Below are 23,959 nucleotides of genomic sequence, written 5' to 3' on the forward strand. Positions count from 1 at the left end.
GAAGGATGGCTGGGTTTCAGTTCTCATGCTGCTTCTGAAAGTGCGAACTTCATAGATCTGGCTTTAAATGCAAATTGAATCAACTTTCTCTCCCATTCCTACTGTCATGGCTTTCCTCAGATAAATAATCCCGGGAAGTGTAACTTGATGAAGGTGTGGAGAAGTCTTTGTTAGTGACTGCTCATCTGTCTTTCCTTCCACTGTGAGATACAGTTCTCTGGGGAGAGAGACTACCTGTTAACCCCTTTTAAGTCTATGCAACAGATACACCCTTAAACTTTGCCCACTCTAGCTGACAGCCCTGTTTACACGAATTGTATTTCTCAGTGGCAGAAAGGTGCTGGAAAGGGTTAATGTGTATGCTTGTGACTCAAAGGCAGGTGACTATTTAGTTAATTATCCAGCCAGCATAGCTACAAGGCAGGAGGGTGGGACTTTCTAGGTTGGGATGAGTGTAGAGCAATTGGATTGGAAGGAAGAGTGAGAAGTGCAGGCTTGGCTGACCCTTTCTCTGCTTCAGGGAAAACGAAGTTTGGATCCAGACGTCCTGCACGGTGAAAGCTTTCCCTTTGAATTCGTTGAGGATGCCACTTGCAAGCAAATATTATAAATAAGACTGTCTTTATTGGTAACTTGTGTTTTTTTTAAAAAAAATCCCTGCCTTGAATCTTCTTTGGCTCCGTATCCTGTTGAGTTGGCTTTGGACTATAAATATGAGTTGATTGTAACATTAATGGTTTTGCATTTTAGAAGTTTTTCATGTTGGCTTTCCTATGAGGATTGCTATAGAACTCTGGCAAATTGTGAAAAGGTAAGTGAATAAATGAGAATGCTCCCTTTACCCCCAGGCACTCTTAAAGCAGGAGTGGAGATGTTCTGGCCCTCCAGATGTAGTTGGGTCTCCCGAGCCCATCAGCTCCAGCCAGCATAGCTAATGGTCAGGGATGATGGGAGCTGTAGTAGCCCAACAATAGCTGGAGGGCCACAGGTTTCCCATCTCTTTCTTTTAAGAGTCCCTTAAAAATAAGAACGTACTGTTCTGTTTGTGGTTCCCTTTCCATCTGCTTTCTTTCTGACCAAATAAATAGAGAGAGTTCAGCTATAGCAGTGGTGTGTTCACAGTTTTGCCACATTACAAAAAATACCTGTATGTTTTAGAGGGTAGAAAAATACACAATAATGTCTTGAATTACTTATTGAGAGAATTAGTGAAAACTCTAACATGTCTTTTCATTAAGTAGTGTAGGGAAATAAGACATACAATCAGTTAGACAAATTTTCATCCAGCATTGGTGACTTATATTATGAATTCACAATTTTAACCACAGAGAAAGTTGATTCATAGAGCCATGTTGAACAAAAATTGAAAGCAGTTTTGGAATAACTGTATTTCGAACCATGATCTTGTTTCGATTGAAGATATGAGTCCACATCGTAACAATTGAATCATCTTTCAGATGTTGACTGCTTTGTAGTAAAATAACATCCATCTTGAAAAGGTGCCTCTGCAAAGAAATAAGCCTCACAAATTCTTGAGATAGTTGAGGACCGTAGATATCAAAGTGAAATGGATCTTGCATGAATTCAAAAATATTAATTACAAATGCACATGGTGTTCTCTGACTTGATTGACTGCTGAGCCACCTGTTGGGAATGCTTTAATTTGGATTCCTGCATTGAGCAGGGGGTTAGACTTGATGGCCTTATAGGTCCCAACTCTATGAATCTATGATCCTGAGCCTGGGCAAAGAGATAGACTAGGAAACAGGAACTGAAAGGAAGGGGGAAATAGCTGCTCTTTAGGGCCCAGTGGCGTCTGTATCCTGCTGTTGTAACAATTGACATGTCGGTCACAGCTCTAACTTCACTCATTGGCTAAAAACACCGAAAAAGCATGAAAAGCAAGGGTGGTCTGCATGTCTTGATTTCCTTTATATAAGACTGATATACTTACTTTTATAAAAATGAAAGTTCAGAGTCTGGGGCCTCTTGCAGGCCGGGCCCTGGTGCAACTGCTCCAGTTGCACCATGGATAATCTGGCCTGGCTCACACACACAAAGTAAGTAAAACGGCTGCTGTCAGAACAAGGCTTGCTTGTTCTGACAATGCGGGAATGATCAGTACAGACTGGGAAAGAGCAACCCCCACAGGAAGAATAGGTGGTAGAAGTAATGCATCAATTTGCCGCCAGTCAATAGCCGTTTTGCCTGGAGTGGCGACTGTGTTGGACACTGTGGAGCTACACCTTCCCAGCTTGCTAAACCTTAGTTTGGTAAACTAGTAGTCTACAATGTTTCTAGACCCAGGACCCAGCTTTAACCTAAGCATAAGAACAACCTGCTGGAACAGGCCAAAGCCTATCTAGAATAGCATTCTGTTCTCACAGTGGCCAACCAGATGCTAATGGGAAGGCCACAAGCAGGATCTGAGCCCAAGAGCACCCTCCCCTTCTGAGGTTTCCAACAACTGACATTCAGAAGCATACTGCCTTCGACCGTGGAACTAGAATACCACCATCAGAGTTAGTAGCCATTGATAGCCTTATCTTCCATAAAGATGTCTAATCCTTGTTTAAAGCCATCCAATAATTTGTTTACTCCTGGGTATGTAATCTCCTCCCTAATTTGAAGTGTATACCATTAAGGAGGTCAGTGTGGTAATGCTACATCTGGCTGTCTGGATTGTCATTTCCTCTTTTCCTAAAGTTACTGCTGAGTAAGTGGCTAACAAAAGGACGGAGAACTTGTGGCCCTCCAACTTCCATAATCCCTCACCTAATGGATGCTGGAATCCAGCCACATCTGGAGGGCCAGCAGTTCCTCATCCCTGCGCTAACAGGTAGCAGATAGGCCAAGGGGGTAGCCAATGTGTTGTTGGGACTCCAGCTCCCATTGGCCTCAGCCAGCATGGCCAAAAGTCAGCGATGATGGGAGTTGTATTCCAACAGCATCTGGAGGTCACGATTTTAGCTGCCCCTTAGCTCAAGGAAGGAATGCTACTTGCTGGAAAAAATGCCCAACATGCCCACTTGGGGTGTGTGTCTATAGACATGTAGCCACAAGGGGAAGCTATAGCAGCATGTGTCAGCGAATGCTGGTATTTCCTCTTTCTGGTTGATATTACCCAACCATCTCCTCCCCTTTTTGAAAGGAAAAACAGCTTTGAGAGAGGGTGATTTTGGAGTGAAAGGCAGTGGGGAAGACAGCATTCTTGTCCTCTTTCCTGATGCGTGTTTGAGAGGGCAATTGTCTCTGGAACCCAGTTGGGGTGCAATTTGGAGAAGGAATTCTGCAGCTAAAAAAGGGGTAAGCACCCCTGCTCTCCCCTGTTGTGCCTCTGCTTAAAATTATTCCTTCCCAAGGGGGCTTTTCATCATCATCATCATCATCATCATCAAGTTTTAAGGCCATTGCATTATCCAGATACATGTAATATGCCATTAAGCCTGGAGTTGGCTTCCTTATAGGAACATGGGAAGCTGTCAGACTATTGGTCCATCTAGGGGCTCATCTAAACGATGGTTTACTATGTGTTTGGTGCTACTTGCATCCCATTTTAATTCACATGGTTCACATGATGTTACGGGCAAACAGAAGCTATCATGCAGTCCCCCCCCCTATAAATCTGTACTAACCCAATCCTCTGATAATCCAAAAAGGGAAGGAAAAAAATATCTCCACTCTGTATCTCTAGGGCTTGCAGGCGCTGTGCTCTGATGCTTTTAGGCGGGTGTGTCAATTGATCCCCTCTCCATGCCCCCACTTTCCTCCCTTCATTCATTTCATTTCCTGTGTGCTGAAGAGCAACTTACAGCTGCTCTCTTCTGTTCTGCTGGCATTTTTATGTTGCTTCAAATAGTGCCTTTATTTCCTTTCCCCCCTAACTTGTGTGCAAAAGCATAACATTGCTCAAAGATCTGTATTTCAGCTATATTGTACTTCTGGGTTGTTGACGTTTTAAAAATGAAACTAACTGGAAGGACACACTGAGCATGCTCAGTTGCTGGGTAACAAGAGGGAGTAGAAATGTTAAATTAGAGGGTGTGGTCATTAGGAAACTGCGTGATTGATCCTTCCCCTCAGTGTGAATAGAAAACACCATGTTTGCAGCTGGCATTGAGCCCTTACTGTGCACGGTGCAAACAGAAAATGGAGGTAAAACAGCGTCTTTAGTACGAAATTATGCTCCCATATGGATAAGCCCTAGGTCAGTAGTTTGACATAGGGATGTGAAATTCAGGGACATGGTAGCCCCAAAGGGATTAACCCTGCCAAATTTCAGGTGGGTAGCTCTAGGAGTTTTCATGCTAGCCACCTTTAAAGTCTAATTTTTCCAAGAAAGATAAAAAAGACTGTGAGTTCTTAATCATACCAATGCTCCTGCTCCTGTGATTGCCATGTTCCTTCCTGTGAAGTTGGGGGGGGGGAATTGAGGGTTTTTAAAAAATAGGTCTGTGATACTAGACACAGGTAGGTAGCATCAGGCAGGTGCTAGCTGATCTGCTCTGTAGAGATTTGTAGCTGCTTCAGCCTGATCTGGACAGGATACAAATCAGCCCAGTTCAGTCTGGGATTCAGCCAAATCCAGTACACAGCCCTAGAAGAAATGCTCCTTGAAGTAACTGAGAGCTTTATAGTTATTTGAATTGACTTGAAGAACGATAGTACCTTCTATAGCATGCTATTGAGCCCAGTTCTCCTTATCTGTGACATCTGTCCTAAGATGCTTTATTACCTATACTGATGTCCTAAACACACACACACACACACACACACACACACACACACACACACACACACACACACACACACACACACACACACACACACACACACACACACACACACACACACACACACACACACACACACACACACACACACACACACACACACACACACACACACACACACACACACACACACACACACACACACACACACTGGAGAGGGACCATAGCTCTGCAGCTTGTGCTCAGTGGCCATATGCTTTGCATGCGGAAAGTCTCCCGTATCTTCAATTTAAAAAGGAGCAGATGATTGGAGAGGGAGAAACTTCTGCCAGAGATTCTGGATAGCCACTGCCAGTCAGAATAGACCAGGGTGGACCTCCAGATGTTGGATGACAACTCCCATCATCCCTGAGCATTGGCCATGCTGGCTAGGGCTGATAGTGTTCACTGGGCAAGTTTGACTTTATACATATAAAGGAGCTTTCTATATAAAGGAACTGGCTAATGCCCTTGACTTGATGCCTTTGAATGTCCAACTTTACATTTCAGAGTCAAGCTTGAAATCATCGTTCCACAGCTGCCCTCTGTCTTTCATGTGCTCGCGAAATTCAGGAAGTCTTCAAAGGATGACTAGTGCTAGATCAGACTTCTGACCATCCCTGAACACCAGTGGTCATGCTCTTAGACTCCATTGTCAGAATAAAATTCATCTGGTATTGGCTGGATGAAACTGGCAGGTGGATTGAGTATGGGAAAAAGGTAAGCTGTCTTTCTGCTCCTGTTGTGAGTCATTGACTGATGAACCAAAACTAGATAGCTCTCAGTGGTGTCTTTTACTGCCCTCTGAAATGAATATCTGAAAGACCATTTCTATCCTTACCAACCTTCTTGGGTGTTAAGCTCTGAAGAGGGGGCTCTCTTGGTAGTACCTTATCTCAAATGAACCCACCACAGGAAAGATGCACCCTGATAACTAGGGTGAAAAGGAAGGGCAAACTACAGAGATTTCAAGGACTTCTACAAATTAAGGCAAAAGCAGGAAAAATGCACTAAAGGAGAGGGAAAAGCAGAACAATTTTATCTGTTTTTATAATTGTATATTCTATTGTTGCAACCTGTCCTGGGACCTTACAGTGTAGGTCAGGTAAGAAATTTTATAAATAAAATAAAATAAAAATAGAGTGGATTACAAAGTAATTGGAAAAACAAGATGCAAGAAACCTATTAAAGATAATAAAACATTAGCTGCCTTGGGCATTTTTTAAGAGAAGACAAGATATAAAGGCAACAAATAAAATGTAATAAGTTAGCAAACCCTCAATTTCAGTGTTTTAATATATAGCATCTTTTCCATACCATTTTAACCCTCATCCTAATCCATTGCTGACTCCAGACATGAATTCAGAACCTCTGAATAATGGGAATGCAGGGAGTGGCACTTTCAGAGGAGTGGCAGTAAAATGGTAGGCTGGATTAAGGTGCTTAACCTTTTTCTCCCACATGCTGCCACTTGCTTTGCAGCCACTCCCCAATGCCATTTTTTTCCTCCCCAGCCCAGCTTCTTTCTGTCCAAGAAGCATGGCTGGAAGAAGTCAAAAAAGAAGTCAGGGATGTTGGGTGGCAGGCAGGGGTGTCACTACCGGGGTGCGGAGGGTGCGGCCCGCACCCGGGTGTCACCATGAGGGGGGTGACACCCAGAGCCGCCCCGCCCCATGCCGTTGCCCGGCAAGGCTGCTGCAACTCCTCCTTGGAGGTGGGCGTGCAAGACCGGGAGCAGCGTCAGCGGGGCGAGGGAGGCGCTCCGGTGTTCCCAGGCCTTCTCCGGCTGGGTGCCCCTCTGGCGCGTGCCCTCCCAGGGGCATGGATGGGGTGGGTGGCCTTGAGTGTGCATGCATGCAAGCCCAGCCACCTCGTCCATGCCCCTGGGAGGGTGCGCACCGGAGGTCAGCACCCCCCTGCACTCCCGCTAGTGACGCCGCTGGTGGCAGGACAAGAGATGAGCAGGGGAGAATTAAGTATCCTCTTCCAGTCTACCACCTCTCTCCTGAAAATGTCCTTCTCCCCCAAACCCCTGCATTCACTTTAATTGGCACATAATAGGCTGAGAATTTTGTATTTTGATGTAAGGTATGAGTGGCTATGATATTCTGTAACTGAGTACATGTGTACATGATTCTTTATACATTTGTATATGACTAGCACTTGACAGTGCTTGATAAGAGTTGCAAACATTGGGTTATATGCTGTGAAGTTGTCCCATTTGTACTAGGACTTCCACTTGTGCAACAGAACTTCCTCTCCCACCCTTCTCCCTGTGCAACTCTCATGCCCCTCCCAAATCTGCTCCAAAGGGTTGGGGGAAACCCCTGAACCGATTTGAGAAGGAGAGGGAGTTCCATTGTGCAAGCAGAAGTCCTTGCACAAACAGGCTGACTTTGCCAGGCCAGAGTTGGTAATGGGAGATGTGTGCATACAAGCCACATCGCAGGGAATTGTGAGAGCAGTGCCCAACACATCTTTGGGGAGAGGCCACAGCTCAGATCTAGGCAGCCCACTGAAGAAGCACCTTGGGATCTTCCTGGGGAGAGTGCACTCCTCTCATTGCACCCCAATTATGTGATACCCCCGCCGAGCTGGCCCCGCCAGTGGCAGTCCGCTGCCTTCCTATAAATAGGCTTCCCCCTTGGAAACCAGGTACAGCTGTGGCAAGTTCTTGCTCTTCATGGGTGGGGCTAGATGGCCACACCTTCTGACTCCTCCAACAGGTTGCTGTTCTCTAGATGCAGCAGAAAAGGGATGGGAAGGCTAAGATGATATCGCCTCCCAGCCAGCATTAGTCCAGCTATGATATTTGCTGACGCCTCTGATGAAGTCCAGTAACACCTGGAGGGTACCAGGTTGGGGAAGACTGGCCTAGGGGATGACAAAGAAAACTCCAGTGATTGCAGCAGGGTTACTTTACAGCAACACCCCCAGATTGGCCAGTGGTTGGGGATGGTGGGAGTTGTAGTCCACACACCATTTGGAGGTCTTCAGGTTGGGAAAGTTTGCTGAAGACTCCCTAAAATCAAAAAGGTCAAAGACAAATTATACTTTCTCTTTTCTCTCTGCCTCCATCATCTCTCTCTAGCATTTGGAGCACTGCACTGCCACAATATCATCTGGCGAGCTGGAGGTCGCTTATCAGGCTGACCGCAGAGGCATTGTCTCCTTCCAGGCTGGTACGCAGTCCTATGAACTAAATTTCCAAGGTAGTGTATTAGAATCATCTTCAAAGTGTCAGGTGCAAAAGTAGATCGTACAAACGTCTAATATTATAGATTGCTGCATAGCATTCTGTTTCTTTTTCATTAATCATATCAGGCAAATGTCTGTTATTGCCATTGATAGATGTTTTCTTGGTAGGCAGTCTAATCATTTTAATTAATCTGAGACTTTGTTACAGCCATGCACCTTTTGTAGGTTTTGTTGTCTCCTTGCAGTGCCTTGCATACAAATCAGGGATGAAAGAAATGGTTTTACTCCAGTTTGTGTCCCTTGCTCACAAGTAGACCAGTTAAGTGCATTCCGTTGAATGTGTGGAATTTTTAGACAACATCCTAAAACTTCCGCATGCTTTTGAAGTGTCAGAAAGAATTATAAAGCACTGACAAGGTGGCCTGAGGGCTTCCATAGCTTTCTTTTTAAGAAAATTATCTCTAGGTTGCTTGGTGCAGTTAAACAGTGTGGTGCTTGCTCCTTGTAAAGGTTTGAGTAAAAAGCCCCTGGAAGTGATTCTATGTCATAATGTGCCACCATTTTCTGGGTAATTGTATGGAAAACAAGATGGAAAGATCTGTCAGTTTCAGCTGTCTCAGTTTCTTATTTTTTCCAATCTTAAATTCAGTTCTCCACATTTTTGCAACAATTTGCATTTTAAAAAAAAACTTCATGAAAATTCTCCATCGTTTTAGTGTGAATTTCTCTTAATAAACAGCTGGTTTTGACTAATACACACTTTTGCAAGCCATTTTTCACCATATAATGCATTTTTGCATGTTATTTTGCAGTCACATATTCATTTTTATGCATACTTCCCCCTAATATGTGTATTTTTGTAAACATTGGATGGTGAACAGCATTGCAAAATTTGAAGTGTGAATTTCAAAAGATGGCTGTGTTCTGTTCTCATATTGTTTTGGAAAGTTTGGATTTGATAGATTCGGCTTGAAATGCAAACTGGATTGAAATTCTTGCCCATCCCTAATATTTTGTTATACAGCACCTTGATATTTTATAAGAGTAGGTGACTTATAAATATTTTTCTAAATAAATGAAATGAAATATGAAAAGTGTGTTCAGCGCATAAGAAGAGCCACACACTTTGCTCACGGATAGTGCCTTGAAAGTATCTATTCCACTTTGTCATGTAAGATATAATAAGCTTTAAAGATTAGTTCTTGATTTTTGGATCGTGCCAGTTTTGTATCTTAAAAGGTTATATTTATGATTGTTGAAATACACTGAATGTGTCACTTCTAAATATTGATAGAAAGGTGGTTTCTTTCTCCTATATACTGTAGTAAGATATGGTCATTTGATCAACTTGATGCCTGCAAACAACATATTGTATTATTAGTCAAAACTGTTTTTGCCATAGATTAAAACTTCCAAGGTCTCCATTGTTAATAACTGGCCATATTTGTGGGGGGGAAAGGTCCAATTTTCTTTATATATTTTCCAGACATAGATAGGGGATGGCTCTCAATGGATGCATTCACAAGACTTTTCATTGCTTTTGGCATTTCAGTGCTTTGTCTTTGTTTCCAAATCTTGACTGTCCCATGGCAAGAATTTTGCTAGTTTGGGAGTAGAACTATATATTAAGAGAGGAGACAACTATATTGTCTTGTACGTACCTTGTACTTGCAAAGTTGAAATGTAGTGCTTTTGCTTTCATTATCTAGCTAGGTCTTGCTACAGTTCTGAAGCCCAATCACTGCTAAACATGCAAAGGACAAAGTTCAGGGAGCAAACTGCTTCAACAAATAAGAAGGCCCTTGTGGTGACTCGGGAACTGCCGCAACCAAATAAATCACCTTTTAAATTGTGCAGGCTTATGCAGAACAGCAACCTTTGGCCAGAGAGAAATTTGTCTGACATAACTCTTGACACTGCTCTCTCTCTTTCATCATGTTAAAGGTGTTCCTTGCAGACATCTCACCACATCAAAATGGCACCAGTTTCTGAGGAATTTAGCATATGTGAACGTAACAAATGAATTAATTGTTGTTCCCTTTCTTTACTGCTTCTTTTTTATTTATGTTTTAGGCCACCCTATAACTGAGTTCTCAGGTTGGCTCATAGCAAGAACCCTGTGAGACAAGTGGTCATAAAAAGGCTATAGGCTAGGGGTGGAGAACGTCAGGCCTGGGGGACAAATCTGGCCCTTGAGTCAGAACTCTCCCCAGGCCACACCACTCACTGGCCCTGTTTCACATCCTGAGTGTTTTTGCTTGTCCTTGAACACTGATAATGTCTCCTGCTTGTCTGGATGGAGAATAGAGAAGCGTGTGAGTGTAGAAACTAGTCTACTGTAAGGAGACAAAATTTATAATTGCCCACATTTTTCTAGCTCTACCCATCGCTGGCATGTGGCCCTCTGAAAGCTGCCCAGAAGGGAATGCGGCCCTCCGGATGAACAAGGTTTCCCGCTCCTGCTGTAAATAGCAGATGGAGGGCTGTCATGCAATGACAGTGCACCTAACTAGTGTTTCCTACTAAATGAATATTCCCTGAATGGCCACATTCTCAGGTTTCTTTCTTTATAGATTAGCTGACAGATGAAGGAATGGTCTTTTCTTTTTTTAAGCAAAATGGCACACAGCCTTACCACCACTTCGGAGGAGTCGCTTGGCTTTTCTCAGCAGCCCAGCAGCGTTTTGGGACAGATGACCCTGGGAATAACAGTATCGGGCTCCATCTGCACTACTGTATTCATTTAAAGAAGCATCACTGTAAACACTCATGGCTTCCCATAAAGAATCCTGGGAACTGTAGTTTGCTAAGGGTGCTGAGTGTTGTTTGGAGTCCCCTATTCTCCTCACCCCATGGCAGATGCTGTTGGAGGTCACTGATTTATAGGGTCGCCATAAGTCGTAGTTGACTTGGAGGCACGTAACAGCAACAAACTCCTCCTCACAGAGCTACAGTTCCTAGAGTTCCTTGGGAAGAGGGATTAATTGGTCAACCACTCTGGAAATTGTGGCTCTACAAGGGGAATAGGACTCTCCTAGCAAGTCTCAGTACCCTGAACAAACTATAGTCCCCAGGATTCTTTATGGGAAGCCACAGCTGTTTAAAGTGATATGATGAATGTATTATCATGCTTTAAATGTATTGGGCAGATGGGGCTAAAGTCATGATGTGCCCAGGGGCAGTCTTGGGGAGGAGGGGAATAGGCCACCAACTTGGATGGCTTTAAAAGAGGAGTGGACAAATACATGGAGGAAAAGGCTACCAATGGCTATTAGCCATGATGGCTATGCTCTGCCTCCACAGTTGGAGGCAGCATGCTTCTGAATAGCAGTTGCTGGAAACTGCAGGAGGGGAGAGTGATCTTGCACTCAGGTCCTGCTTGTGGGCTTCTCGTAGGCATCTGGTTGGCCACTGTGAGTACAGGATCCTGGACTAGATAAGCCATTGCCCTGATCCAGATTCAACAGGAAGAAATAAAAGGGACAGAACCTGCAACCATTCCGTTTCTTGGTTAAAGACACAGTAGCCCTGAAAAGCTTCAAAAGTTCTTGTAGTCTCCAGACTTGCCCAACTAATGCTGCAATCTCAGTTCAGTTAAGCTGCCACAAATCTTGCTGAGCCGTGCTTGCTCTTTGATCTCTGCAGGAGACGAAAGGAAAGATGTCTCCTCTCCCAAGGTGTGGTGAAGAAGGGAGGAACAGGCAATGAGGTCAACAACCCTAAGAGTATCAGCTGACACACCTGAAGAAAGGTCAGCATAGGTTAGGTCAGAAAGACGGTCTAGGTTCCTCTGCCCTATGTATTCTTTCCCACGCAAACCCCCAGCGAGCTGAGTTGCATCTCAACACTTCCAACAGTTTACCCCTCACAGAACTACAATTCTCAGCATTCATAACAAACTAGAGTTCCCAGGATTCTTTGCAGGAAGTCATGTGCTTTTAATGCATGGTGTGTACACAGCCTTATAAACACCACACAAGCAGATCAGGATGACTGCTCACTATTGTATTACTGCCTCACAAACAAATTGAAACAAATGTTCAGTCAAGACAAGACATGGTCTAACTTCCGCATAAGCTTTGTGTAAGCAATAAAGAATGAATACTCAATAAATGGGTTGTCTAGAGGCTTTTCTGAAGGCGTATGAAGGAAGTGAGAGGAACTATATTATCAAGAGCATACAGAGGCTGTATCTTAAGCATGCTAACTCTGTAATGTTCTGTAGCACTCTGTATCCATGTTGAGTTGATTAAATGAATTGCTACATGGTGATGGAGATAAGATTTTAATAACGAACGTTATTGTTTTCCTTCAGAGATGGTTCAGAGAAATATGTATTACCGAACCCGGAGAAGAGTCTGCAGGTGGCCCAAGCTGGTTTTCTTTGGAGGTGAACGCGAAAGTGAGATGAGGTATTGGATACATTTTCACTCTTGGATACTCATGTTCTGTCCTGTTCTCAGCCTGGCTTGGTTATCTGTTATTGTAGTTGCATATTTTTGAGAGCTTTTTGTTTGATCATTTGACTATGTAATTTGGATTGGGTGTAGATTACCTTGATTGCCTCCTACTCAAGGCAGAAAGGCAGGATAGGAATGCTTTTAATAATAAATAAGCCTAAATCAATGTATGCAAAAGTCTGGTTTTATTAAGTGGTTGCTTTGTTTCCATCTGTTTTAATTGTCATGTTTTTAACTGGTTTGTTTTATTGTATATTTTGACTAAAATGCTTGAATGTTCTGATTGAATTGCAGTTGGGCATTTTAATTATGTACAGTATGTATGTTATAATTGATTTATGTTGTAAACCATTTTGGCATATAAATAGTATGTCACTCAATCAGCAATTATAACCAATAAATAATAATAAAGGATATGGAGAAAGGGAAAGCAGTGGTGGCTGGTGCCCATTGGGACTGGTAGGGTGGAAGGCAGGGTGACCAGCAGTAAGTGGAGCTGGAGTCAAGGCCAGGCAGAGCCATGCCCTGGTGGGTTGTAACTAAGAAGGCAGGCAGGTTGGTGGAGCAGCACCTCTATAGCTCTAATGGACCAGCCTCCACTGACATGTACATTTCCATATACGTGGCCAATGTGAATACAACCATCTGGAATTCTAAAGTTGGAAGTGACCTTCAAAGTCATCTAGCCCATTCTCTCCCCACCTCCACCCCTGTGCTTATTGCAGGAATCTGCAACTATAACATCTCTGCCACCCTCAGCTTAAATACTTCCAGCAACCGAGAACCTAGCACCTCCCAAGGCAATCTCTTCCACTGTGAAATAGCTCTTAGTCTTAGGAAGTTTCTCTTAATGCTTAGCCACAATTGGTTACCTTGCAATTTCCATCCATTTGACGGCAGATCCACACCACACATTTAAAGCACATTCAGTACATATTTAAAGCGGATTTCTCCATCCCAGAATCCTGTGAACTGTAGTTTCCCCCTCACACAGCAATTCCCAGTGCCCTTAACAAACTATAGTTGTCAGGATTCTTTTCAGGAAGCCATGTGCGTTGAATGTATGGTGTGGATCTTACTCTCTGTAGCAAATGAGAACAAATTTGCTCCATCTTCTTCATAGCAGCCTTTTGGAAATTTGGAGATGGTCACAGTATCTCCCTTTAATCTTCTTTTCTCCAAGGTAAACAAGCTTACATCTGCAGGCATATCCTAGTGCTTCTCCAGGCCCTGTTGAACTGGCTGGATGAATCCCTTTATTCTAATGGGACGTGTACACATATGCCCCACTTCCAAAGCCATCTGCTGTTACTTTTGATTAGTTCTATACACCTAGAAATGTGTCTAAGCCATTTTCTTAAGTTTTCACGACTGTGTGTGCTTGGCCTTCTGGCTGGTGGACTAGTTTTATTTTGGTGGCCTAAAGAATCGTAAGTGTAGAGTCCTTTTTTGTCCACCGTAGCTGTGAAAAGTCACTTTGTCATCCCATGACTTTTGATTCCTAAGGGAGCTTCTCAGTTCTTTCCCCCAGACAGCAAATGGAATTCCAGTACAATAGACAAGAATCACTTTGGTTGAACCATGGCTACAAGCAACAGATAAGGGAGACCATCTTGCTTCTTACATTCTCTTTTTTAGAAGATAGGGGGACGTAGTTTGCTAGGCGGGTCACTAAAATGAAAGCAGGACAAGGCTCCAGCAGCTTCTAATAAAAATGCAGAAGAGGGAGTTGCAGGTGCTGAAGCTTTACCCATCCCTGCATGGCAGACTGTGCACTCCAAAACTCCTGCTTTCATGCGTTAGGAAGCAGTGCTCCTTTTAATCCTACTTCTAGCTTAAAAGATAAAACAGCATGCAAAATGTACGATACTTAACTGTAGCAGTCCCACTGAAGCCTGAGATGACTGCGGGTGCTGGGCAAGGATAAGTATGTATCTGTTGAACATTAGGAGAAACCTCTTGATGGTAGGACAGTTCAGAGAAAGAACCAATTACTTAGAGGTGACAGGCTTTCCCTTGCTTGAGGTCTTTGAGCAAATGCTGGACAGCCATCTGTTGGGGATGCTCTAGGTCTGGACTCAGTAGCCTGCAAGACCCCCTTGACTTCTGATAGTGGTCAGTCTTTGGATCGTGGTCTTTCTTTGGAAATTTGACTTGAGTCACTAACGCAGACTTTCGCAACTTGGTGCTCTCCCTATGTTGTTGGAATGCAACAATCCCTGACCATTGGCCATGCTGGCTGGGGCTGAAGAGGGTTGGAGACAGCAGCATACTATGTTGCTACTCCCTCTTCTCTACCTATTATTGGATCGCTGTTTGTTTTTGTCTCTTGTTCACAGCAGTCGCTTTGAATCTTCTCTTCCCTTCACCTTCTTTCCTTCAAGCTGGGACCAATCAGCACTGCCTGACATAGGCTATAAGGTATTTGCCTTTCCCCCTTAACTCTACAAAATGGACCATAGGAAGCTGCCTTATAGGAAATCAGGAAAGCTAACTCAGTAGCGTTGACACTGGCTGGCAGTGGCTCTCCAGGATTGAGGTAGGGGACCTTCCCTGTCTTTCCTGGAGATGCTGGGGAATGAAACTGGGACCTAGATGCTCTGCCACTAAGCTATGGCCATTCCCAGCTGCTTCCTCTGAATGAAAGGGGGAGTTGTTGGTAGTATCGACTAGCAATGGGGGAGAGTATTCACTAAATCAGATTTATTACCGTATTTTGAATAATCTGACCACACGTATTGTTTTCAGACCGGCATTGATTTCTTATGGCGAGCTGCTGCTGTCACTGGCATGGGTGTTTGTTTTTTAAAAAAGAAATCAGCTCCGAATTTTATATTATTGTCTTTGTAATCAGCTTTCCTCTAAGCTGATGCATTCTTACTTTAACTCAATGGGACAAGCGCCTACAGCATAAGCATTTACGTTAGCAATTAAGTTATTTTTTTGCAAGTCAGCAGTTGCACAAACAATCAGGAACAAAGTTCAATAATGCCTAAATTCACTGCTACTTACATTGACTTGAATGATAGTCAGGAGTATAAAATATGTTCTTATAACCAGAAGAAGCTATTTCCTGCTTCTTTAGCACCATCTCTTTAACTTTTGCTTCACCCTTGTTTTAAACTCTAGCAAAGGGGGGGGAGTGCGACTGCATGCTTGCCTTGCAACCTTATCCATGCCCCTTTTAGTTGCAGACAGCCTGTCTCCACCACTCATCTGTAGGGATGGAAGGATCTGTCAGTTTTGGATCTCCTATTTTCTCATTTTTCCAATCTTAAATTCAGTTCACCACATTTCTGCAGGAATTTGTGAACTTATTAAAAAATCCTCATGAAAATTCTTCAGCATTTTAGTGCAAATTTCTCCTATTGCACACATTTGTTTGCAGTTTTGACTGACGGTACGCATTTTTACAAGCAGTTTCTCCTAATGTAATGCATTTTTGTATGTTGTTTTCACTAATACATTCACCTATATGCACACTTTCCCCTAATATATGCATTTTTATAAACATTCTTTGGTTAGAGAACTGCATTATAAAATTCGGATAAGTGCGAATTTCAAAGGATGGATGTGTTTTGGTTTCCATATTGCTTTGGAAAGTGTGAATTTGATAGATTTGGCACTGGTTGAGCTGCTTCTTGTTTTGCTGACAGTGATTGGATGTAACACTGGCTATAAGCCATAATTAGGAGAACAAACTTGTGCATGTGCAAACCCTGCTTGCTCCTCCCTTCCTAGAGCAGGAAAACAAACCATAAAGTGCTTGGCTTAGCATTAGATGTGAGCCAGCACTCTTGCTTTCTCTCTAAACAAAGAAGCCAAGCACAAGAGGATGCCAATTTTGCTAACTATGGTTTATGGCCACCATTATATGTAAGTAAGGTCATGTGCCACTGTTGACTGCTGTTCTCTATTCTTGATAGGGGTGTGTGTATGTTTAAACTAATTTGGTGGCTTATTCTATGTGGATTTTTATTGTGACCTTCGTAGTTAAGGAATGGAGCATCTGCTTTCCATGTGGAAAGTCCCTGCGTTGTTCAGAAAGATGGTGTATAAATGTGAGAAAATAAATATAATTATAGACTAAACTAATATGGAATGGTTGATTTCACAACAGCTCTTGATTTGTGCCTAGTTGGTGGAGATCTCTGATTCTACTGAAGAATATAATGAAATCAAAGAACTTTTTGGGAAGACTATGGAGAGTTATGTTATCAACAGACTCCAAAGGATTCAGAACCCTTCTCTTTGGCAAGTCTTTCAGTGGTTTGTATTTGATTTCATTTTACTCCAGAGGCTGGGGATCATGGTATGAGTACTGGGTCCTGGTAGAAGAATCTAGTCTTTGCCTCTTCTTTTTGGATATTACTGTAACTGTTGATGACCAATGCTATTCCTCTATCACTTAGTGGGAATTTAAATCTTGTAGTCTGGTGTCATGAATATGTAGCTGTGCACAGATTATATTTTGGAGGACACTATTCGATCCCACAATGCACATAATAACATTGCTCTGGCCTATTTCAGTCAAATAGAGGTTGATCTGACCCTAGTGTGTCCACCTGCAGGCCTGGCATCAGTAGGTGGCCAAGTTGGGTACTGGCTGGGGGGTCCTGGTGCTGAGAGGGGCCCCTGTTGCTGGGGCTGGGCGGGTGTAGCTCCTACTTCACAATCTGCACTAGCATTTGGTCATGGAATGTACACTCCATCATCTTGGGAGATGTCCAGCCCTTAGTGACCATAGTCTCTGCCTTCACCCAGTTCAAGCAAGGAGATAGAGTGAGCAGTGAAACCCAGTTATACGTTTTGTACCAAACATGAGGCTGTGGGATCTTGGGAAGACCCCAACCCAGGGCTGCCTGATGGTGTCCTTGTCTACTGGAGGTATCGATTAGGGTTTATTTTGGTTTAGAATTTGATTTTAATACAGAGTATATAGATCACCAGATATAAAGTGCCTTGCAAAAGTAATCACACCCCTGACCAATGCTCTCATATTACTGAATTACAAATGGTACATTGTAATTTCATTTTGTATGATATTGTATTTTGAAACACTGAAATTCAAAATCAGTTATTGTAAGGTGACATTGGTTTTATGTTGGGAAATGTTTGTAAGAAACATAAAAAACTGAAACATGTTGTTTGCATAAGTATTCAACCCCCACACATTAATATTTGGTAGAGCCACCTTTTGCTGCAATAACAGCTTTAAGTCTTTTGGGGTAGGTATGTACTAGCTTTGCACACAGTGTCAGAGGGATTTTGGCCCATTCTTCTTGGCAGATTAGCTCCAGGTTGTTCAGGTTAGTTGGACGTCACTTGTGGACAGCAATTTTCAAAGAGCGCCACAGATTGTCAATGGGATTGAGATCAGGACTTGGACTGGGCCACTGTAGGACATTCACCTTTTTGTTCTTGAGCCACTCCAATGTTGCTTTGGCCTTGTGCTTGGGAACATTGTCCTGCTGAAAACTGAATTTCCTCCCAAGCCTGTTTTTTAGTGGACTGAAACAGGTTCTCTTGCAGTATTTCCCTGTATTTTGCTCCATTCATTCTTCCTTCAAATTTAACAAAATGCCCAGTCCCTGCTGATGAAGACCATCCCCACAGCATGATGCTGCCACCACCATACTTCACTGTAGGGATGGTGTGTCTTGAGGAATGGGCAGTGTTAGGTTTGCGCCACACATAGCACTTTGACTTTTGGCAAAAAAACTCTCTCTCGGTCTCATCTGACCACAAAACCTTTTCCCACATCGCAGCTGGGGCACTTTCATGCTTTCTGGCAAACTTCAGATGTCCTTTCAGATGATACTATTTGAGTAACGGCTTCTTTCTGGTCACCCTCCCATACAGGCCAGTGTTATGCAGAGCTCTTGATATGGTTGACTGGTGCACCATTACTCCCCTCCCAGCCACTGAATTCTGTAGCTCCTTCAAAGTGATTGTTGGCCTCTCTGTCACTTCTCTCACAAGTCTCCTCCTTGTTCGAGTGCTACGTTTTGAGGGATGTCCTGTTCTTGGCAGTGCCTGGGTGGTGTGATGCAGCTTCCATTTCCTGATTATTGATCCCACTGTGCTCACTGGGATATCTGAACAGTTTTGTATTATTTTGTACCCTTTTCCTAATCTATGCATTTGTATTATATTATCTCTCACTTCTGTAGTATGCTCTTTGGTCTTCATTTTCCTTCAGATCCACAGCCTGACCAATGATCCTTCAGCAGTGGGGGTTTTATCCTGATAATGTAACAGCAACTTTAATGGTTCACAGGTGGAGGCCAATGGTAAGGTAATTGTGTCCTCGAAGGGGCAATTTCTTTCATCTGTGTAAACTGGGAGCTTCCACAGCACAGTTTTCAGTTTTTTATGTTTCTTACAAACATTTCCCAACATAAAACCAATGTCACCTTACAATAATTGATTTTGAGTTTCAGTGTTTCAAAATAAAATATCATACAGAACGAAATTACAATGTACCATTTGTAATTCAGTAATATGAGAGCATTCTCATATTGGTCAGGGGTCTGATTACTTTTGCAAGGCACTGTAATATAGTACGCCAGTGGATCTTAGGGAAAGTTAATTCATTGAGTACTCTGCTAAAGAAACCTATATTAAATTGGGCTAGCGAATGTGTAAATAGACTGACTGAATATTACCAGGCCCTTCCACTGCCCTGCCTAAGTTTTGGCTGAAAGATTATGATTTTAAATTCTTATTTGCACCGGGTTTTTGTGCTGTTTTTAAGCAGATGCTTCTGTTTCTAGGCAGAAAGAGCAGATGAAGAAGATGAATGGAGGGAATGAGGTAGACGAAAGGCTCTTATTCCATGGCACCAGCAAATCCCATTTGCATGACATCTGCTGGCAGAACTTTGACTGGAGAATCTGTGGGACCCATGGAACACTCTATGGAAAAGGTGCCTGTTTGCGGGGGGGAGTGCACATGTGTTCTTAATTTTGTGTGCAATGAACTTGAGAGGAATAAATCTCTCCTGGGTTGGTTGTCAACTGGAATGCACAAAAACTGCTCAGTCTATAACAAGTGTGGGGAACCTTTAGCCCTCCAGATGTTGCTGAACTACAGTGGCCAGGGCGGATGGAAACTGCACTTCAGCGGCATGTGGCGGACCAAAGTTTCTCCACACCGGGTCTATAGTCTTAAGTAACTTCAAGCATAGCTTCCCCATAAAACTGTCCATGCTGTATGTGGAACCATCAACCCCCAAATAGGTCTTCACTAGGGTTTAATCTAATCAAGACCACACAACAAAGTGAGTGCGTTGAAACACTACAGATAAGTGCAATATTTTGGGAACCTCAGTGATAGGTGGTTTTTGGGGGGGGTTGTGTGTGAACTGAATATCAGCTATTGAATAATGTCAAGTATCTAGTTGCTTCCCTACCTCTCCTCTTCAGAAGCCCATTCTTCATGCCCTTGTCGTTGTCGGTGTATTAGAGGTAGGCAGAGAATGTGGATGTGTGTGCACAAGGACAAGGGAGGGTGAGAATGAGCAAGACAAGCTCCCCCTGTCCCCAATGAACAGGACAGCCTTGAGGTGGGTGGGGAAGGAAGCGGCTATAAAGACACACTTACTGTTCTGCTGGTTCCAGTGCATCTCTACCTCTCTTTTCTCAAAATGGGGGTACATGACGCTAGTCAAACTCCACCCCTTTTTACTCTTAAAATCTTGTTGGATCAGATCTAGTGCATTTCCCCCCCAAAAAACAATTCAGTTTCAGGGAGGTTTTGCAGCTGATTGGTAGATTGACCCCTTTGTCTTCCAGGTGTGGCCAATGGAAATGCTTTGCTGAGGACTCAGGCAGAGACAGTGGTTGGTCCAATGCTTTGTTGTGAGCAGTTCTGAAAAGTCTGAAGGCAGCAGTGGGGAAGGGAGGTGTGGCCAGCAGAGGGCAGTGTCGTTTCAAAACCCTGCCAGAAAAACCATTCTGGCTGCTTTTGAACCGACTAGTGTGCCCACAGCCATAGAGTACTCATCAATCATCCTTGACACTCACCACAACGCTCTCCCCCTTGTCTCTTTCTGTTCCTTTCATCATCGCAATATAAAATATAAATAGCAAATACTGAAAGTCAAAGCTATTGAATATTGTTTGGTTTTCAAATATGTAGATGGATATCAGACGGCAAATAATAGTACCAGAAATGTACCTGCAAGAAAATGTTGCAGTGTGGAAAGCTTCTGTTCAGTGTTTCAGTTAGTATGCCATGCTCTCTTTTAGGATGCTGTATTCAGTTCCCTCTCCCACCCACTTTTCTATTTCTCCCCCAAGAGACGGTCAGCGTTCTATAGCCACTGAACATGCTCAATTCCCATCGACCTATTTTTTTGAGGGGGCTCACAGACATACACCCCCTTTGTGTTTCCATGAGCCCAGCTGATACTCCCTTGTCTGTGTGCATGTGTGCGCGCGTTGGTGCTGGTGGTTTGGCTACATAATAAATGGCACTCTCCTTGGAGCATTGGGAATGGAGGGAGGGATTTGAAATGTGCCAGCGGATTGTTTCTGTAGCAAATTCATATTTGCTTTCTGTTTTAAATGAAGAGGTTTGGGTATGACTGATATCTCTTCTTTTAGGAAGTTATTTTGCCAGAGATGCCAGTTACTCTCATACGTATTGCCAGTCAGATGCCCGCACCAAGACCATGTTTGTAGCTAGAGTTCTAGCTGGAGATTACATTCAAGGAAATGCTGCTTACCTTCGCCCTCCATCTAGACCTAACAAATCAAACAGCTTTTATGATAGCTGCGTGGACAATCTCCTGGACCCTTCTATTTTTGTCATCTTTGAGAAGCATCAGATTTACCCAGCATATATATTGGAGTATGGGCTTGCGTCCTATTGTGTGGTCATGTAAAAAGAGCAATCTTCTCCCCCACACACATACACTTAAACATGGACTTAAAATCTTTTTACATATATAAAAAACTTAAAACTGTTTCTTATTTAAAAGACTGTTGTGATTTATTTCACTTCTGGATTGTAAAAATATGAAATATTATGAACTGGACAACCCATATCCTTTTCTGGATTATTGGCATTGTTTTATGGTGAACTGGAGCTGGATTTGTTTGAATAAAAATAAATTTTTGACATTTGGTATTTTCATAAATCAGACTTTCAGAAATACCTGGTATGTATGTTTATTTTATTTATATTCTGCCCTTCCTCCCAATTTAGTAAGGGGTGTGTGTGTGTGTACCCACGTGCACGCACACAAGCACACTCGTGCTGTAGGCCATTTGTTCTAAGAAATCAAGTTCCCGGTGCTTGATATCCTTTTCATTCTTTTGCAGAAGAAAAAGTGTCCTGCAACAAGGATACAGCTTCCCTTGCACACAAGAGAGTCACAAGGGTATGTGTGAGTTCTGAGCAGGAGTTGTTGCATCCTCTCCTTGGTCCAGCCCACCAGGGATGTAACCATCATACCTGTTTAGGAGCTCTTATTGCAGCTGCCCTGCTATGGGCTGAAATACTTTGGGAGAAATGGTGTATGTCAGGGGTAGCCAATGTAGTGTTCTCCAGATGGTGTTGGACTCTCATCAGCCCCAGACAGAATGGATGACAGTCAGGGATGATTTATTTATTTATTTGTTATATTTATATCCTACTTTCCTTTGAAGAGCTCAAGGTGGCATATAAGGTTCTCCTCCCTCTCCATTTTACACCCACAACAACCCTGTGAGGTAGGTTGGGCTGAGAGACAGTCCAAGGTCACCCAACAAGCTTCATGCCTGAGTAGGGATTTGAACCCTGGTCTCCTGGGTCCTAGTCTGACACTCTGACCACTACACCACAGTGGCTCTCATGGGAAGATGGGAATTGTATTCAAGAAACATCTGGAGAGCATCACATTGACTACCCCTGTTGTATGCACTTCACTTGGCCAGCTGCAGAGGGTAGCAAATGGGGCAGATAATGGTACTGTGGCCAGCAAGCATGCTGATGCCTCCTTCCTGTTTCTCAGTGGTCCTATTTTGGTTTCATTTCTGTTGGTGTAACGACCCAGAGTTCACTGTTAGAGTGATAATAGCAGATACCTATGGGGGTTTCTGAAGGGTGGCAATCATGGTTGTGAGGATGGTGTTGGAAATGAATACCATAGGAAGAAGAGATAATAGTTGGCAAAGAAAATGCAGGCTAGAATATGCCATCTAAAGGCTCACGCATGCACAAATGCCTGCATTCATCATCCATTGCTATAATACCATTGCTATGATCCAGTGCTATGAACAATGCTATGAATGATCTGGCTGATCGATGAATGATCCATTGCTATGAACAGTGTGCATGTAAAGGTTAGTGAGGGATTTTTTTTCTTGCCAAGTTGCCATCCAACTGCAGTGCATATACATTCCTGTTGCAAGTTGGTTGGCTATTGTGTTCCAACAGTGTAGTAACATTCTCCTTGCCACACAACCACACAGAAGGAATTGTACATTGTGGCAAACTACTGCTTGGCAAATAGCTGGGTACAGGCAGCCTATCGATAGGACAGCTGGTATAGTATAGTGCCTAAAGAGGGTGTGTGGTCTGAGGGCATATGATACAGTATCCTCTGTTGCTGCTAATCAAGTCCCGGTCTGGTCAGTTTCGGGGTGGGAGAGTGCCTAGAAACTCATTCTGTGCTGCTTTGAGTCCATTGCTGTAAAGGTCTAGTTTGCACATAGCACGAAGCCATGCTTTATAAACCATCATTTAGTTCAATTGTCCAAACCTGGCCCAGTGGCTTAAGCATGGTTTATTAACCACAAACAAGCTTGTCAGCCATAGTTTGTTTTATAAGCTTTATGATAACCATGGCTTACAGTTACATGTGAACCTGGCCAAAGTCAGGCTGTTTATTTATTTATTTATTATTTGATTTATAGCCCGCCCTTCCTCCCAGTAGGAGCCCAGTTCTCCACATTTCTGCAGCAATTTGTGACTTTTATAAAAATCCTTGTGAAGATTCTCCAGCATCTTAGTGCAAATTTCTCCTCTTAAACAAATTTTGTAGGCAGTTTTGACTAATGTACATGGTTCGGTAAGCCATTTCTCATAACGCATGTTGCCTGTTATTTTCAATCATATATTCATTTTTATGCATACTTCCCCCTTATATATGCATTTTAGCAAACATTGTTTGGTTGACAAACTGCATTGTAAAATCTGAACAAGCGCAAATTTCAAAAGATGGCTATATTTCAGTTCTCTCATTGTTTTGGAAAGTGTAAATTTGAGAAATTCAGCTTGAAATGCAAACTGAATCAAAATTATTGCCTGGCCCTAGTTCTTAGACAAGCTGCTATCCTCTCAGCACAGTCTTACCCCTGGAATATGGGGATAATCACACTGCTTTACTTTATGGACTTGTTTTAATTGTTACTGGGATTGTAGTGCCAATCCAGAGGAAGTAACTCTGAAGTCCCATCGATGTCACTGTGACTGGTGTGACAAACTTCCCCATTACTGAGTTCAGTGTGTGTGAAGCATGCTTTTAAAATGGTTGAAACA

General features: G+C 43.1%; 1 protein-coding gene across 3 annotated transcripts; it reads left to right on the plus strand.

Annotated features, from left to right (window-relative positions):
* Positions 1-407: 407 nt before the first annotated feature.
* LOC133390359 (protein mono-ADP-ribosyltransferase PARP12-like) lies at positions 408-21,558 on the plus strand. 3 transcript variants are annotated; one of them, XM_061638816.1, is made up of 8 exons: positions 408-811; positions 5,283-5,492; positions 7,864-7,984; positions 12,286-12,382; positions 14,770-14,851; positions 16,569-16,699; positions 19,207-19,358; positions 21,040-21,558. In XM_061638816.1, exons 2-8 carry the CDS (start codon positions 5,409-5,411, stop codon positions 21,318-21,320), a joined length of 948 nt encoding a protein of 315 aa, XP_061494800.1. In that variant the 5' UTR covers positions 408-811; positions 5,283-5,408; the 3' UTR covers positions 21,321-21,558. The 3 variants fall into 3 exon arrangements, with proteins under 3 accessions (XP_061494800.1, XP_061494802.1, XP_061494801.1); XM_061638818.1 differs by having other exon boundaries at positions 16,569-16,688; positions 19,211-19,358; XM_061638817.1 differs by having other exon boundaries at positions 408-628.
* Positions 21,559-23,959: the final 2,401 nt, after the last annotated feature.

Source organism: Rhineura floridana, chromosome 8 (genome assembly GCF_030035675.1).
Source record: "Rhineura floridana isolate rRhiFlo1 chromosome 8, rRhiFlo1.hap2, whole genome shotgun sequence".
NCBI classification, from domain to species: domain Eukaryota; kingdom Metazoa; phylum Chordata; class Lepidosauria; order Squamata; family Rhineuridae; genus Rhineura; species Rhineura floridana.